At 32.7% G+C, this 18,793-nt stretch overlaps 1 protein-coding gene across 8 annotated transcripts in view; it reads left to right on the forward strand.

Moving 5' to 3' along the window:
- Window positions 1-18,793, forward strand: part of LOC148622801 (equilibrative nucleoside transporter 1-like) — a 74,348-nt gene that overhangs the window by 17,145 nt on the left and 38,410 nt on the right. For 4 of the 8 annotated variants that reach the window (XM_088573014.1, XM_088573013.1, XM_088573012.1 and 1 more), the window contains 2 exons: window positions 11,601-11,697; window positions 14,689-14,800. In XM_088573014.1, coding sequence (XP_088429140.1) covers window positions 11,610-11,697; window positions 14,689-14,800 — 200 coding nt within the window. In that variant the 5' untranslated portion in view covers window positions 11,601-11,609. Of the gene's footprint in view, window positions 1-10,691; window positions 10,999-11,022; window positions 11,502-11,600; window positions 11,698-14,688; window positions 14,801-18,793 lie in introns of those variants that run through there. The other 4 variants (XM_088573010.1, XM_088573008.1, XM_088573011.1 and 1 more) reach the window with 4 other exon arrangements.

An 18,793-nucleotide genomic window follows, 5' to 3' on the forward strand; every position in this document is an offset into this window, starting at 1 on the left:
CATAATACGATGCATAGGTCTAGGTTCAGTGTGTTTTTACTATTACATTGGGGGGGGGGGGATGTGGCCATTTGACCTGGAAGCCAGCACTCCACAGTATTGTAGAACTGCCTTATTTTGGTCTTGTAATCTGATGCTTTGTAACATTTATCACTTTAAAAAATTGTCAAGCATCTTTAAAACTATATATCTAGAAATAGCTCAAGCCAAGGCCTTCAGGATGCAGTAAATATTTTCTGGAAAAAAATTTCCCACAGCAAATAGGGTTACCATAGAAACCATGCAAAAATATGCGAAAATTTGCAAAAAAGTTAATAAAATCAGGTTTGAAAATATCAAATTTCCCGCAAATTATCTTAAATTTTTATTTCATCCCCTGAAACTGTTGGAACTTTTTCCTTGAAAAACCACTTCCTCATACGGGCATCACCGGTTAGATTTTGAGCTATTTCACTTTGTAATTCACCTAATGGACCTCAGTAATTCTTCCGTCTATATGTTTTTTGGGGGAACACTTAGTGAGTGTGCAATAAGTCACTAGTCAAATGTATTTACAAAATTTTGATTTTAAATTTTAGATAAAATTATTACATACTCTGGTCTAAGTACTGCATTTACATGTATTGTGTCTGAATATACATTTTTATCACTACTGGACTCAGCTTCTCAAAGTAATATAGATGTACATGTACACAACTGTTTCGGTGTGATACAAGTAGTCATACCCACAAATACTGAACATATTGTATATGTCTATAGTATGTAAGAGTAATGAATTTCGGAAATAATTTTCTGTTATCTGTGGGTTAGCAAGCGTTATCTGTGAGTTAGCGAGCGTTATCTATGGGTAAACAGGTTTGCTAACCCTTGGATAGCGGAATATAATTATCGATCACAGGTGATATTGAGAGTTACAGTCTGTTGACCCATAGAAAACGGGGTTTTGGTTAATTTCACGTGCCATATGCATACATTTATATGGCAAACTGAAAACATGGTCATTTTGCAAAAGTGTAATGAATGTTACCGTAACTTTAAGTGCTTATAACTACTTCAGCTAGAAAGAATCTCAGTTTGACCATGTATGAGCATCAAATTCTTTCTAAAAGAAGTTTCAGCATTCAGTTAATTAAGTAAATTGAAACTAAAAATAGGCTTGTTCTATGAATATTTAAATAAAATGGACAGTGTAATCCAATCAGAAATAAGTAAATCACTTGTATATAGAGTACAAACTACCCAAACACAGTAATGGATGGCATGATGTAGAGGTTAAGGTCATCATAATTGACAGCTTTTCAAACTTGAAATTCAGTGTCCAAAAGATCACACAGATGTTCTGAAGTAGTTAAGTAGGACACATTGGTAATGTAGGCAGATTTTTACCTAGGGAGCTATTTTATTACTCGCTAGCCGACATAAGTTAGTATTGAAATTGGAACTGGTCTTTTTCTAATAGCTGTGAATTGTGTGCATTAAAGTCACACTTGAGTGATCAACAGATCGACATTTACTCCTCATACCAGATTAGTGTTATTGGCGAATAAATGTTTTTTGTACATTCAAAGATTTCATGTGATGAAATGAGACTAGATATCTTTCATCAATGCCAAAAATGATGAGTGCTAGAAAAATCACTGATAACATATTTTTGGGTATTTGATTTATCAAAATGCCCTATGTCACCGGTTCATGCCTGGAACACTACACAAAAATTTAGTCCAAATATAATTCCTTTTATATTATTCAATACATCTGTAAATATGTTTCTTTTAATTATTATACCCAATGCAACGAAATTGCGGAGGGTATAATGTTTCTGACCCGTCAGTCCATCTTCTTTTTTTTTTAGCTCACCTTGCTAAAGGCCAAGCGAGCTTTTGCCATCACTTGGCATCCGTCATCGTCATCGTAGTGGACAAATTTTTAAAAATCTTCTCCTCTGAAACTACTGGACTGACAGGTTTAATACTGGGCATGATTGTTCCTCAGGGTGTTCTGCACAAAATGACCATTGAGATTTTTGATCCATGAAAAAAAATGGCCGCTGTTGCTAAAAATAGAACATAGGGGTTAGATTGCAGTTTTTTGTAAATATCTCAAAAACCGTTGCCTTTAGTAAATTTTTGGCATGGGGGTGAAATTGTTCAGTATCATGAGATGGACCTATGCCAAAATTTTCAAAACGATTGGTCAACTGATGTAGGAGTTCAGGCCCAGAAAACAGTTTTTTTTGCATTTTTTGCATGTGCAACTTTGAAAATCTTCTTCTCAAAATCCATTGCACAGAATTCAATGAAACTTGGCATTTATGTTCCTTGGGGTATCCCACACAAAATGACTGTTGGGATTGTTGATTCATAAAAAAACATTGCCACCATTACTAAAAATAGAACATAGGGGTCAGATGGCAGTTTTTTGCAAATAACTCAAAAACCGTTGCCTTTACCAAATTTCTGGCATGAGGTAAAATTGTTAAGCATCATGAGAAGGACCTATGCCGAAATTTTCAAAACTATTCATTGACTAATGTAGGAGTTACGACCCCTTTTTTTCACATGTACAACTTCTTCTCTAAAACCATTTAAGATCATTGAATGAAAATAAGCATAATAGTTTTTTAGTGTATTGTGCTCTAAATGACTGTTGTGATAGATATGGCTGCCTAAACTAAAAATAGAACTTAGGGGTCACAAGACAGGTCTTTGAAAAAAATTTAAAAATTGTTGCCTTTAGCAAAATTCTGGTTCAGGTCATGAAAATGCTATGAAAAGCATTTCCTGCATTTGACAATTTAGTTGATTTTAACTTGGCCTGTCTCATTCCTCAAGTTTTTCAAATAAGCAAATGGTTAACCAGATGAGCGATTAAGGCTCTCTTGAGCCTCTAGTTTTAAACGCTTGCAGATATTGACATGATTTTTGGTATATAAGTTCACCGTGATAAGTTACAGGTCAAGTTTAACTTTCGTTCGTGCCGATGATTTTTACTGAAATTAACGGCCTTGAATATAGCAAAATTCACAGAAATAACCATTTTTCGAACATTTTTTCGAAACACATGCAGATTACGACATGATTTTTGGTATATATGTTCACAATGATAAGTTACAGGTCAAGTGTATGTTTTGTTCCACTACGATGATATTTACTTCGGATTAATTAAATCTCAAAGAAATCACAGTCTGGAATTTGAAAAATTTACTTGAGTATCCAACATGGGGATGCGTGGGTTATGTGAGCATGCTCACTAAGGTTCTTAAATTCATCTCAATAATATTTTGTTATTTCTGCAAATAAAATTCAGATCGACTCTTCAAATGAATTGAAGATTTTAGAGACTCCTTTTGGGGTTTTTGATCCTTTCAGGATCAAAATACCTTATGTCACATGTTCATCCTATTTCTGAACACTACAGAAAAATTTAGTTCAGATATAATTCCTTTTATATCATTCAATACCTCTTTTATAACCAGTAAATATATTTCTTGCATTTTTTCAGCCCAAAAATATTGTAATATTTCTGCAAATAAAATTAAAATCTAGTCTTCATATCAACTGATGATAAATACTCTGTTTATATAGGACTAATGTTCAAATGCAGATAGTTAGGTCCACTTTATAGGTATTTCTAATTTGTCATATGTAATTTTGTGCTATTTAGGCCTATAAACAAACCCACTAAATTTGATGATTAATTGGTATGTACTACTACTAAGGGGTTTTCAACATCCTTGACTACTCTTTCGGATCTCGCACGGACGGTAATTGGTATGTATTAACAACGATCCAATTAAAAAATTGTTGGCCTCTAACATCATCAGTATCTGTTTATTTCTATGCATATACCAGAATAAACCAATCGTTTATTATATTATACAACATGTTGCCTACAAATACAATATTCTTAGACACATAATAAACCATTTGATGTTTTGCTAGAAATAAAAACCTTGCGAGATTATAAATAGTCATCGCTCTTAGAAATGGAAAAGAGCAATGCTGAGTGCCAATTGCAATGGTTATCTTCAGAAATTTCATGCAGGTCCTGGCGGATCCATATACTAGTATTAAAAAAAAGGGGACAGTTGTTCCGATCAAGAAACTTACATAAAGAAAGAGGTTCCAGGCGGCAGGCAAGGACTACACTTCTTGTTCCAGGCTAATATTTGTTGCTCATTTTTTTGTTAACTTTTAACAAACCCCATCCTGATCTATTATTCACTGTGTCGCATATATTTATTACGGTTACCGTCTCGTGACATCTGAAACCCGGAGATGACAAATAAAATGAAACTTTGCTTATAGACGATGGCGTAGGAATATTTCGATAATGCATTTCTCAGGAATGGTGTTAGTCTGTGGTCTGGTGATATTGCTTTTCATAATAATCATTTTATTTGGCTATTTGACCATGTATTATAATGATAGAGCTGTAGGTGCTTCAGGGCCTTAAAATGCTTGGCTAGTGTTTCAGGGATATCATTAGAAGCCGGCAGCCGGCAAAAATCGCCGGCTACTTTCGTACCCCACAAAAATAAAATTCATGAAATATTCTTCAAGACCCTCCTTATATAATATACTGACAATATTCATCCACAAATATTAAAGATTGCACTTGAATGACGCATCGGTGTGACTTTAATGCATTGTTCGGTTGCTAAAATAAATAGTCCGCGTTTTTTCCCTGTTTCTAAATATAGACTTTCTTATTTTTACCAAACTAAAAATACTTCGTTTTCGGTCAGCAAAAAGCAACATGTCGGGCCGTAAAAGGTCAAAGCCTGTGACACAGGGACAATCATCTATCTGTAGTTTTTTGTCACCAGGGCCAGCTAAGGCCAAAAAGACAGACAGTGACAATAGTAGATATAAATTAACAATCATATTATCGATGATATTTAATATCTTATTTTAATTCGATAAAATACTAGCAAGGTCATTGGGTATGACAAGTGCCATTTTTGTCAAAACAAAATTTTCAACAAGATTGGATCGATTAATGGTTCAAGCGTGTAATGAGAGAAAAGATTGATATGGGAGTGGTTAATTATGCTAGTTAGCAAAACAATTTAGAAAAAAAAAATAATTAAAAGCTCAAATTATTTATAATTAGTTTGTGTTTTTAGATACTTATCATCAAGAAAATTTAAAGGAAAAAATGGAATGAATGTGCATGTGACAAAGACATTTATTTGAAGAAAGAAACAAAGCAAAAACTTAGCAATTTTGTTGCCCCGTATTCACTTGCAACTTTATTCTTAGTTAGAAAAAATATGACATTCATACAGGAAAAAAGGAAATGCATCGTAATGTATGTAATATCGTATTTTGATTTTATTTATTTTTTCTACGTCTAGTTTTCACCCTAAGATTATGCATTGGAATATCATATCTTGTTTAGTTATTATTTTATGTTAATTTATACTTTCTTATATATTTTAGTTCTTTTATTTACAGTTTGGACCAATTCATCTACACAGGGGCTCTTGTTAATATTAGCCCCAGATCTTCCACTGCCGGACTTATATAAATGCTTTGTTGTCACTTGTCTTAAGTGGAAAAAAGAAGGGTCTATGCAATGGGAAACTTTTCAAAAATAAACAATTTGTTCAAAATTTAAAAAAAAATCACATTTTTTAGGCTTAACTAACAGAAACTTGTATAAAAATTGTAATCTTATTGTCCTGTACAATGGCCCAGGAGAGCCCTAGAATGCAGGATATTGCACCATTTACCCCAGAGCTTCCGGGGGCCTTGAGCGGCCCCTGTACCCCCTGCCGTAATGGGCGGGTTCACCGCCTACTTTATCTAATTAGCCAGCTACTTAAAAACTTAGTGACATCACTGTGTTTCCCGCACAAGGCATAATTGTTGAAATTTTATTCTAAGACTTTGGTGTTTATGTAAATGTACCTGTCTCTGGAACTAGGTGCCCAGAAACTATGCACTTTATTAAGCACATTATTTATTTATCATTATTATATTTGTGTTATTACAATTTTTCTGTAGCTTCGAGATATACTGTTTTAGATTAAGCATATTTAAATATACACATACTAATAAAAATATAATACATTAACACACACAAAAATATCAGGGTAGCAAAACTTGTCCAGTTAATTAGGAAAGTTAATAAATTGGAAATATTTACCAAAGCAAGAATACATATAAATGAATCATAGTTGAAAAATATGTAGAATGAATTGGTAAAAAGTCTAAAATAAGTTTGCTATTTAAAAATTATCAAATAGAAGTTTAAAAATTTGAAATCTAAAAAAATTTATTACCAGTAAAAAATAATTTTGAAAAGAAATATATGTGCTACTAAAACATACAATGTACACATTATAACAGAAACATATCACCAGTTAAAACAAAGGTTCAATAATCAAAAGCAAGCAAACATCTATGGCATTATGTATCACAGAAACGAAATAAACGAAATAAAGGATTTAAAAATGCTTGTCAGAAAAAGTGCTTCTTTTTAAAAACAGACACTGACTTTGCATTACGCAGATCTTTTGGATATGCATCCCAAAGGGTGGCCGCCGCTTTGTTGAATCTTCTATTGCCGTAGGCTTTGGTTCGCACAATAGGAGTTACAAGTGTTAAATTGTTTTTAGACCTTAATGATCTTGATGGCCTGTATAAGTTTACAAGTTCACTTAGATATAGTGGTGCTTCTTGTTTCACGTACTTGAATACATAATTTTGTATTGCACCCAGTACTGTACAGGCAACTAATGAAGTGTTGGAATAATATGTTCGTGTTTCTTTTCTTGTTACCACTCGCCCAGCAGTGTTCTGTAGTTTCTGAATGACACAAGCTGGTAGTCCATAGAGTAATGTGTTGCCATAATTCATTCAATAGATAATTAATGAATTGACCTAAGTTTTACACGCTTCCTCATTGATGTACGGACGTATGCTGCCTATGTTTCAATTTTGATAAAAACATGATCTCGAAATTGTTGATGCAGTGACAGTCTTATCAAAATGAACGCCCAGGTTTTCAGTCAGAATTTGTAATGATGTTTCCTTTACTCGATGTTTCGGAGCAAAAAGGATCAATTCTGTTTTGTCCTCGTTCAGGTTAAGCATGTTTACATGACACACATGTGTCTATACGATAACTTGTAGGACTTGAGCTATATAGCTTTTCAACTGAGAAATGTAGCTTGTTAAGAGAGACATTTATCTAAGGGCATGGTTTATTTCAATGAATGTGGCTTAAGTTTGAATGATTTGACTGATAGTTTCTACCTGGAGATCTTTGAATTGAATTCAAATTGAAAATTTAGAAACTGGTAAAGGCCAACTAGTAGTTTGTAGTTCAATTATGCAGTATGTTGGATGTTTTGTGCTTATTCATTTATAGGTGTTCTATGTAAACCATCATCGAACCTGGATATTTCGCAAACAGGTGCACTACATCATAGCATGCTACGATGCATCTCAAAATTTTTGTGTGTTTATGAAAAATGTCCTTCATAAATAGAATGGTGAATTTAAAAATAAATCAAAAAGTTGAATACAACTACACAAGATACGTTTGAATTCGGTACCTGTACTTTCCTTTTATCCCTGCTTTTATACCATATTTTTGACGATTATTTGAGGCGTGAAAATTCAAACGATCGATATAAATTGACTCAGTAAATGAGTACTTTGATTCATCATGTAACCTTTGAAATTTTGTGTATGCTACAGTTCCACAGGAACCAAAAACCTTCAGTGCTAACATAAGTTTGATTGGATGTAAGTAATAAATTAGCATTTAGGGAATGAAGTTCTTGCAGTAATATGCCAAGAAGCATTAAATATCCTAAGCAGGTTCCATTTAATACAATCATTAGTCAAAAATCTCCATCCTGTCATCAATATTTTATTATTAGTAAACAGGAAGTGAAGAGCAGTGATTTTAATAAAGACAATTGGTAAAAAAAATTCAAGTTGATAAAATGTTTCTAGTTTTTAAAATATGTTAATCAGGGATATTGTTTTCTTAAGCTGAAATTAATTCCATTGAAGTATAATTACAGTGTGTAGGATAATACTATGTTGAAATACTTTAGAATGTGAATGCAATTTAACTTTTGGACAGGTTTAAAAAATTGGAAAAAAGGTGAAACTGAACTAAATTTGCAAATTTGTGCGAAGTTGGATACTGTTAAACTATTGATTACAGTTTAAATTCAGAAATCAGCAATTGATTGAAAAACAGTTTTAAATAATATGGGAAATGCAAATGTATGACTATAGTGTTATTTTACATCATGTAATCTTAAATTTTGTTCATGCTACAATTTTCACCAGAATAAAAAAAACCAGTGTTAACAGCACTTTGATTTTTTATTAGCTCCAAGTGAGCTTATGCCATTACTTGGCATCTGTTGTCATTGTTGTTTTGAACAAATTTTCAAAAATCTTCTCTTCTGAAACTACTAGACCAACAGGATGTAAACTTGGCATGATTGTTCGTTAGAGTATTGTTCAGCTTCATGAGAATGACCTGTGCTGAATTTTTTTTCCAACAAACAATTCATTGACTGGTGTGGCAGTTGTGGCTCCTGAAACAGTTTTCTTGTAGATTACTCATACACCGTTGCCTTTAGCAAAATTCTGGTGGGGTAAATATTATTAAAAACATTTTTTTGTTTTATTTCACATGTACCATTTTGAAAATCTCTCTCTTAAACATACAAGGTAATTTAATGAAAGTAAGTATATTTGTTCAGTGTATTATGCTCAAAATGACTGTTGTGATTTTTATACACCCGTCTATATAGACGGGACGTATTGTGGTATACAGTTGTCCGTCCACACGTTGCACGATAACTCAAATTCGCTTTTACGGATTCATATGAAATTTTAGCACAATATTAATATTAATGGAAGAAAGCTCCCTTTCGATTTTGAAGAATTTTTTATTTGTCGTTCAAGAGTACAGAGCTTTATTCAATTTAAAATTTATATTGTCAAATCTGATGTAATAACTCAGCTGTACTGATACTGTTCTTGAAATTTTGCATACAGTTTTATAGACATGCTAGATTATGGTTGTATAATGGTATACCATTGTCCGTCCGTCCATTGGTCCTTCCATCCGTCACTCAAATTCGCTGTTACGGATTCAAATGAAATTTTAGCCCAATATTAATATTCACGGAAGAAAGCTCCCTTTCGATTTTGAAAAATTATTTATTTGTCATTCCAGAGTTACGGAACTTTATTCACTTAAAAATCTATATTGTTGTCAAATCTGATGTAATTACCACGACATAAGATTGCTGCTTACTTACAGTTTTGAAAAGCTGTATTATACTGGGACCAACAAACGACTTCAATTCTACAATAGATTTGATTTTTATGAATACTGACAATTATCAGAGTGGTACCCTAGAAACTTATTATTCTGTCCACAAGGCAATATTGACTTCCTTACAGTAGAAGTAGAAGGAATTGTACTATTAACTGTAGGTCTTACCTCATTAAAATATTATTACATAATGAATTATTTGTCCAGTTTTCAATTCTGTAGTTTATTATAGTTTTATCTAGTTCAAAAACAAAGAATCCCTTTTAAATGCTATTGTATACTTTCATCATGTGAAACAGTTGTAAGATCATTTATACTTTTTGAATAACTGAAGAAAAAACTTTGCTCACTATATATACAGACTAATTTTTTGGTAATCAGGAATCAGGAAATTGTCTTCTAAAATTTATACCATCAGCTATTCTTACAGACGGGCGTATCTTGTGCTCTTAGCGCAGCTGTTTATTAATCCTTGAAAAGATAAAGCTGCCTATACTAAAAAATTTAACAGAGTTGGGAAGAGATATTTTTTAAAAATAATTCAAAAGCTGTTGCCTTCAATAGCAAAATTCTAGTTCAGGTCATAAAATGCTATTAAAAGCTTTTCCTGCAATTGACAATTCAGTTGATTTTATCTTGGCCTGTCTCATTCCTCAATTTTTTAGCTCACCTGGCCGAAGGCGTCTGTCTTCGTTGTTGTCTTTAACAATTTTTCAAAACTCTTTTACTCTGACACTATTTGATCAGTTGGAACCAAACGTGGTATGAATGTTCCTTGGGGTATCCTGCATAGAACTGCATAGAGAAAAAAAACATGGCCGCTGTTACTAAAAATTGAACATAGGGGTCAGACAGAAGTTTTTTGCATTTATTTCCAAAACTGTTATGTTTAGCTAAATGTTGACGTGGGTGTAAGTGTTCAGCATGATGAGATCTAACTGGTCAAATTCTGGTTTTAAGTCAAGTTTGAGTTATTATCCTTTTTCAATGTTTTTTGCTATTTTTAATGTTACTTCTTTCAAAAATCTTCTCGTCTGATACTACTTGACCAATTGGAACCAAACTTGGTTTGAATAATCCTTAGGGCATCCTGCATAGAACTGATGTAAGAATTTTTGATCTTTCAGAAAACATGGCCTTTGTTACTCAAAATAGAACATAGGGGTCATTCAGTAGTTTTTCCCATATACATCTGTATCTCCAAAAAATTAAGTTTTTGGAAGGTTTATATAGCAATTTTAATACGAAAATACTAGACAATTTGTACATACAATAACAGGACTATAACTAATTGACAGTATTCTCTATTTGACACACACGCACAGTCTTACTCTGCCTTGTTGACTTATTTATGTCTTCTTGATTTTTAGGGGACTACTAAATATGTTCAGGGACTACTAAAAATTGTGTATCTACTAGTCCTTGGACTACTGCCAGAAAAAAACAGGTGTCAATCCCTGCAGTTTATGATGAACAGATGTTTGAATTTGTAAACAGACTGCTTTATAGAGAAGTTCTACATGTAGAATAAGGATACAATGCTGTACTTTGTTTGAAGTAAATTAGGGTTATCAAAATGTTGAGGATATAACCTTCTATTTTTAATGAAATAACAGATCTAGGGAAAATTTACAGACTGCAAGTTGTTTATCACACATTTATAGAGAACTGAATCTGGTAAATGTATATTTTTAGCTTTATAAGTTCTAGGTACATTATTGCTTACTTTTAGAAATTAGTAATTAAGTACAGGTTTGTGATTAACATGCATGTATTTTACTTGACATTAATTACCTTTTAAGATGTACAATACTTAACAGGTAAAAGTAATAGTCAGTGCTTAGTATTTTTCCTAGTAACCAGGAATGTCATCTGCAAATTTAATCAGTTTGTGTTTCCATTACAAGGTACTACTGCTGTGTCCAGGTAAATGTTAAGTTAATTTACAGGATTAATTAGCAGGCCATATGTTGTGAACTACATGTATATGTACATGTGGTTCTGTAGATACATTGTTTACACTTCACATGATGACCTTTGCTGGTCTAAGGAATGTAGTATAACCTAACATTGGCTTTATTATGTCAAAATGATTTATGTTTGATCACAGACCCAGAAACAGGACAAACAAAACACTGAGGATTTAACTTTCAGTGAAGAAATTCTAGGAATAATTTGAGGTAAGTAAAGTTAGAATATTTTAACTGGTTACTTAAAAGGATTAAGTTAGTTTTCTAAGCATCCGATGAATTTTGAATTAATGTTTTATGTTGTTTCAGTGACAAAACATGACAACTGTAACAGGCAATGATTACTATCCAGCAGAACCAGGCAAGTCCAAGAAACATTACAACATAAATAGTAATGGCAAAACAGGTAAGGAGGTAAAATGGACAACATTTCTTAATGGTAATTGTATGACTTAGTAAAAAAAACATCAAATTTAAGTAAAATATAAATACGCTAACATGCATTTGAAAAAAGAGTTTTCTTTAATAACCTCAAAAAATAAGAAGTGTCATAAAATAATTGCTAAAATGTTCTGTAAAAATAAGTAGGATGGCAACAAATATTTAAGTGTGCAGAAGGCAGAGTACGGTAATTTAGTGCAGTTTAAGTATTCTGATACTCCTTTGTATTTAAAACATTTTGATACAGTTCTCCAATTAAGATTCCCTTTTTACACCTAGATACAAATATATAGTTCTTGGTAGAGATTCCTCATACTTTGTAAGAAATAATTCCAAATCATCTTCTAAATATACAGAGGAAGATGTTTACAAAATGCTGGAATTTTTAATCGACAACATATTTGTCCAGTGTGGTGGACGTGTTTTTCAACAAACGGTCGGCATTCCAATGGGAACAAATTGTGCTCCTTTACTTGCTGACCTATTTTTTCACTCTTATGAGGCTGACTTTATAGCATATTTGATCAGAAAGAAAGAATATCGTTTGGCTAGATCCTTCAATCTCAATTTCCACTATATAGATGACGTACTATCTTTAAACAATCCTAATTTCGGGGATTTGATACATTGCATCTATCCAAAAGAACTTGAGATAAAGGGTACTGCAGACACTGTGATGTCAGCCTCATATCTTGACCTGCACTTAGAAATCGATGGTAAAGGAAAATTATTGACCAAACCTTTACGACAAATGTGATGACTTTTCACTCAAAATTGTCAACTTTCTTTTCATCTGTGGCAACATCCCTTCGGCTCCTGCGTATGGAGTGTTCATATCACAACTCATACGTTATGCCAGAGCTTGCCGTAACTACGCAGACTTTTTGTATTGCGCTAGAACTCTAACAAATAGGCTTCTGGAGTTACAGAAGTTTTATGGTCGTCATCATGAACTCGTGGATCGTCATGATATATCCATCAGCATCATGAAAACTGATTTATTCAACGGGTCATAGTTTGCCTTTCCTCGTTTATCTACCCCGGACTTGACTTTTTATGAGCAACTCGGCGGGTGTTTATAGAAAAGCAGAGGACGCTTACCCTACCGGTGCACCTGGTCCATGCTCCCAGTTTTTAGTGGAGTCCGAGTTGCTCATTTACTTTTGTTACTTTGTATGTATGATTTTAGTTACTTTATGTTCTTTGTTGTATGTGTCTGTTTTCCATGTCTGGTCTTTGTCCCTGGATTATATTTTTTTGATTACCGCTATAACCTTGGTTCCCTTGATTACTCTTAAACTAATTAATACCAAACGTGGAACATATGATACAGATTGTGACTATCAAATTAAATTTCATTGACTTATTGATGGTTTTTTCACTTGTCCTTCATTTGGTACATAAACACTGAAATAATAATACTAGGTTTTTGAAAGGTTATTTATAGATACAATAGTCAGTATATGTAGAGTGATGCACGAGCCAGGGATATGAGTTCTGGTATTATTTGTGTGTCTTCCATTAAGATGTCAAGCGATGTCCTAAAAATTTAAAATGGGAATATTAAAGTGGATAAGCAAAATACTGCATCCCATCAAAATTCAATAATTTTCACAGAACGTGGAAGTTTTTTATGAGTACTCCAGTACTGACAAGTATCATGACAGAGTGCTCTAGTATAATATATATCTTGCCATCCCAAGTAAAATATTAATCATTTGTTTTCTCTGAAAATAAAGTATTCAATCATTTACTTTACAAAAAATCTTATGCTTTAGATTATAGTCATTTTATTCTTTAATGCAACATACATGTACCAAAAAAGTGTTATGGTGCTTATGAATATTTCATCTTTGTATGATATTTTTTTGTTGCTCATTTCATCTTATTTTTATTTTGCTGTGTGATGTCCATTAAATGATGTGTTTAACTTATTGGTTGACAGAAGTTGGACATATATAAGTTATAGTCACTATAAATAGTTCAGGTGTCAGAAAATTGAATTGTACTACATTTCTATCCTTGAAATGTCATTCATTTTAACAGAAAATATGTAGCCATGTCAAAATTTCTGGTGTACATATTTCCCCTTTGTCACAATACCCCTCAAAGTTTTGGGGCAAAATAGTTATATGTCTGTCAGTCTTTGTTATTTATTGATTTGCCCTCATTTCTTGCAAGCACAACTCCTGAACCAAGATATCTTGATGGAACTTTTAAGGAAGGTTGAGCATCATATATAGATTTGCACAAACGAATATAATTATCATTACTGGATTTTAAAGGGAGACAATTTAGCTAATGGCCAATAACTATGCACACTACTGAATATCCTCATTACATGTCTGCAATTGAAAAATATTTTTTTCACATGTGTTGTATGTAAATCTTTCACATACAGTATACACATGGAACTCAAAGAGGTAAAGAATTATAGTCAAATTACAATGTTGTCTCTTTTTTAATGAATTTGAAAAGAAAATATAGTATTTTATAACATGTACGTTGACCATGCACCTTTCAAAAAGAGAAATACATTTAGACATTGTATTAAACAACTTCCAACAATTCCTCTTTACAAAATAGATATAGCTGACTATACTAATATGCAATCTCCAGGAATATAATCTGATCATAAAAATGAAGTAGGGAGGGGTATAGTCCTTGTGTGTTTGTTCACAGTAAATCTTGTTATTAGTAAGGGAAAACTTAAAAAAAAATTTAATTACAAAGTGTTTGGAATTCTTTATTTTATGTTTGAATAGCATTTGTAGGGTATCCCAACTTGTGGTGTTTAAACTGGGAAAAATTCAAGAATTGTCAGTTTAATTCAACTAATTATATTGTCGTTTTTTCCATGCTTTTCAATAAAAATTATATTCAAATATTTTTTGGAAGAAGAGAGTAGACCAAATGTTTTTTTTTTCTGATTAATTATTTCCCATATGATTTACAGGAGAGGAAGACAGTGATGCATTTCTTCCTCCAGTAAAGGTAGAACCAGCCCAGGATTCTCTAAATCTGGAGGAAATGGAAATGGAAAGTGAAGAGAATGCTCCACCAGACAGGTAAATAGGCATACTAAGAAAATGGAATACATGAAGATCCATTGAAATATTGTAAACTCTATGAATTACAATCATGCATAACTACAGGTATCCTCTTGCTAGGCTCATGCAAAACATTACCATATTCATTCACCATTGTCTAAATCCCTAGGATAGAATCTACATATGATCCTATTCAATTATTAAACTTTTCTGTCATGAATTTTCGCCTATGAGGGACAGAGTTATTTGTACTCATAACTTTGTTGATAATGCAACCTCACATTATATATGTCTCCGCTAATGGGAATATGTGACATTTGCAAGTTAAAACAATCACTTCTGAATTCTTCTTTTCAGCAGAATGATTTTGAGCAGTTCTTGATTCAGACCACTCAAATATATAGGGTGTCGTTCTTGCTCTGTCCGTATTACACCATTTTGTTAATTAACTGGAAAATATTTGACTAAATATGGGTAAAACTTGCAAATTGATAATACAGTGAAACTTCTTCAAACCGGACCCTCAGGAAACCGGTCTTCCCTCCAAACCGGCCGTTTTCAAAAGTCCTGGCCAATATACATTGAAACCTGTGTGTTTTGTCTTTAATAGACTGGCCACCCCATAAAACCGTACATCGGCCGGTTTTTCACAGTTTTAGTTACATATTTCAAATAAAAACAACCTCTTAATTCTGGCCGCCCGGTTATTTGTTCACGTGTAATAAATGTGTCAACAAAACTGTAAATGATCACGTAATATTACGTAATTAATAATTCATTCACTGACTGGTTTGCATTTCATCAGTGGACAGATGATAATTGAAGGGGACATTAGTTTTAACAGCAAATTTAATCCAGACATTACATTTTGTCACTGGTTGGCTGTTAATTGGTGTGTACGCACGACAGGCAACCGGGGTCATTAAATAATACCATCTTTACGACCTTTTAACTGTCAATTAATGTGACCTGTACCCAAGCCAAAACAACATAGTGGTGAAATTATTAGACTTCATTGATAGGTAATTTACAAAAACAATACAAAGAATTAATTACCATCAATAGCCCTTTGATCTTTAATACACATTCTTTCGAAGTCGTGAACATTATTTTGTCGGCAGTACTGTTTGTGAAATAAAATCATTTACAAATGATGCAAGCTTTAAAATGTAATAAAAGGCCAAAAGTTTTCAATTAGCATTAAACATGTGTCGACCAACAAACTGACAAGGTGTAGGGTTATAGAACACATTAATGGAAACAGCTCTTAGAATGCATTGCTGTTTTTCACAAAACCGGCCACCCCTATAAACCGGCCATTTTTTCTAGTTCCAGTGGTGGCCGGTTTGGAGAAGTTTCACTGTATCATTCTATATGGCCAAAACAGATTTTTTTTCTGTATTGGTTCTGTATTTTGCAAGCCCAATATTAGCATATGTTGTTGCTTCTAGACTTACCTCTAAACTTCTTGATAACTCTAGAGAGTTCTGCCAGGTGTTGTTGATTTGTGGAAATGAAAACTACATAATTTTCAAGGAGAATTGTTTTGGATATGTTAGTTTAGAGCATAAGCTTATGAAAATGGGTTAAGTCCAATAAAGTAAAAGAAAAGATCAATGAAAAACTTTGAATATTTGCATGGATTTATGGCACATTTTATGCAAATGATTAATTTTCATGTAGCCCTCTGTGAGCTGCATGTAACAAAATCTGTAGACTTTAAGGGTGACTTTGGAGGTTATAAAAGTCTTCATTGCAACAATGGAACCTTACTCTCAAGTCAAGCATAAGTATAAGGTCAGTCATGTTGATGTAATCTTATAAAGTGTGCATTATTTTTTGTACCCCACGACGCATCATGATGGTCATGGAAGTGTCGAGTATCCGTCCACATTTTCCACACTTTTTTTTGTAATTCTCTATCCAAATAAGTTTATTTTCAGTATGTAGCCATATTATGAAAAGTTACAGATTAAGTTTGACTTTATTTATGGTTGAATGATTTTTATGGGTGTTATGGCCCTTGGACTTAGAAAAGTTCAGTGAATTTACAGTTTTTTACACTTTTTTTTGTAATTTTTTACCAATTGATTTTATATTTTGTATGTAATCTTACTCTGAGAAATTACTGATGAAGTTTGACTTTAATTATAGTTGAATGATTTTAACGGAAGTTATGGCCCTTGGACTTAGAAAATTTCAATGAATTTAAAGTTTTCCACACTTTTTTTTTTATGCAGGGGACATTGGAACTCTGTTCTTTCATTCAAAAAAGACTTTTAGCTGATTATGCTACATATGATAATAATAAAAACTTGTACTAAATTGATAAAGGTATCATAATGTAGTGATCTTTATATTGGCTGAGGTTATTGGTCCCATGCTTGTCATAATTGCCTAAGGCAACACAATACCATAATATAATTTGCCACACACAATATTGCGATGGAATGCCAACTTTTTCAAGTTACTTGGTATAAATTCATTATTTCTTATGTCGTATTCATAATTGCAATTTTAGAAGTTTTTTAACACTTTTGTTAGCTCACCTGGCCATAGACCATAAGAGCTATTGCCACTGTCGTTGTCATCTTCCATTGTCTTTAACAATTTTTCAGAACTCTTTTACTCTGATAACAATTTTTCAAAACTCTTTTACTCTGACACTATATGATCAATTGGAACCAAACTTGGTATGAATGTTCCTTGGCGTTTCCTGCATAGAAATGTATTAGGGATTTTTGATTCGTCAAAAAACAAAGCTGTTAGGTTTAGCCAAATTCTTTCAATTGCAGAAATGATCCTTATTATAAGGCTTACAAAAGTCTCCTTGTAAGAGTTATTGCCCTTGAAAGGGAAAAAATTACTTTTTTTTTTAGTTTTCAGCCAATATCTTGAAAACTGAAATAGGTAGAAGAAACTTTCAATTGCTGAAATGATCCTAATGATAAGTCCTACCAAGGTCTTCTTGAGTCAAAATTGTTGGACAAATTCTTAATAAATTTAATGTCCATGAAAGGCAAAATTTAACCAGGTGAGAGTTTCAGGCTCCTGGGAGCCTCTTCTAGTTAGAATCTAATGCGGTGTTAAAATTCAATTGACCCGAATTTGTGGCTTTTTCAAATTTTAATGGTGTGTCCATACTTGTCATAACTGTTTAGGTTCTGATCTCTGTCGATGTAGTAAGCGGTTTCATGTAAAGCATTTTTGTTTTTTGTTTTTTTTTTTTAATATCTGTCAAAAGTCATCAACCCTGAGGTAAAATTGTTAAAAAATTCTTAAAGAGTCACCTTAAGCACCAACATTTATCATGGGATCTCTTGAAAGAAAAAAAAAATTTAATCTGGATTTATGTATTGAAGTTTTGGTCAAGTCAAGATAAAATCTAATAACACAAGGTTGATAACTTCTTAATCTATACTTTCTTATACAACTATTAAAAATTGTGTTTCTATATTTGTATGGTGCTGTTGTCCTCCATGTTGTCATTGTTGCCTTTAGGTTTTCATGCAGTAATTTGAGATTTAGGTTGAACTTAACAAAATTTTATAACAAGGTTATAATCTGCAAAAGGAAGATTCAGTAATAATTGTTGAGGTTGTGGTCCCAACTATTTCAGAATTGTGGGCCAAGAAGTGATCTAAAACGAGCATTAAAATAGAATTCAACTTTATAAGTATAGTAAAACCATAGGAATGTGCTTATGATATTTTTCCACAATATTCTATATCACAATGCAGGGGCTGCTCTGGCCCCCAAAAATCTGTCGCCAGAAAAATCACCAGCTGCCATTTTTTGTCACCAATTTTTAGAAATTAGAGCCGAAGGATGCCAAAAAAATTATACTGTTTTTAAAAAAATATGACAATATTAAGTCGACTAATGAATTATCAAAAAAACCTCTCCATTCATGACATTCATGTACCCAAGATTCACTCTTGATGCATGTACAAAGCAGGTTTTTAGCTCTAGTCCGTCACTTTCATATGCATAAAATAATACTCCAGAGAC

Source organism: Perna viridis, chromosome 3 (assembly GCF_037379345.1).
Source record: "Perna viridis isolate PV_CMFRI_1.1 ecotype Kerala chromosome 3, ASM3737934v1, whole genome shotgun sequence".
Taxonomy (NCBI): Eukaryota; Metazoa; Mollusca; class Bivalvia; order Mytilida; family Mytilidae; genus Perna; species Perna viridis.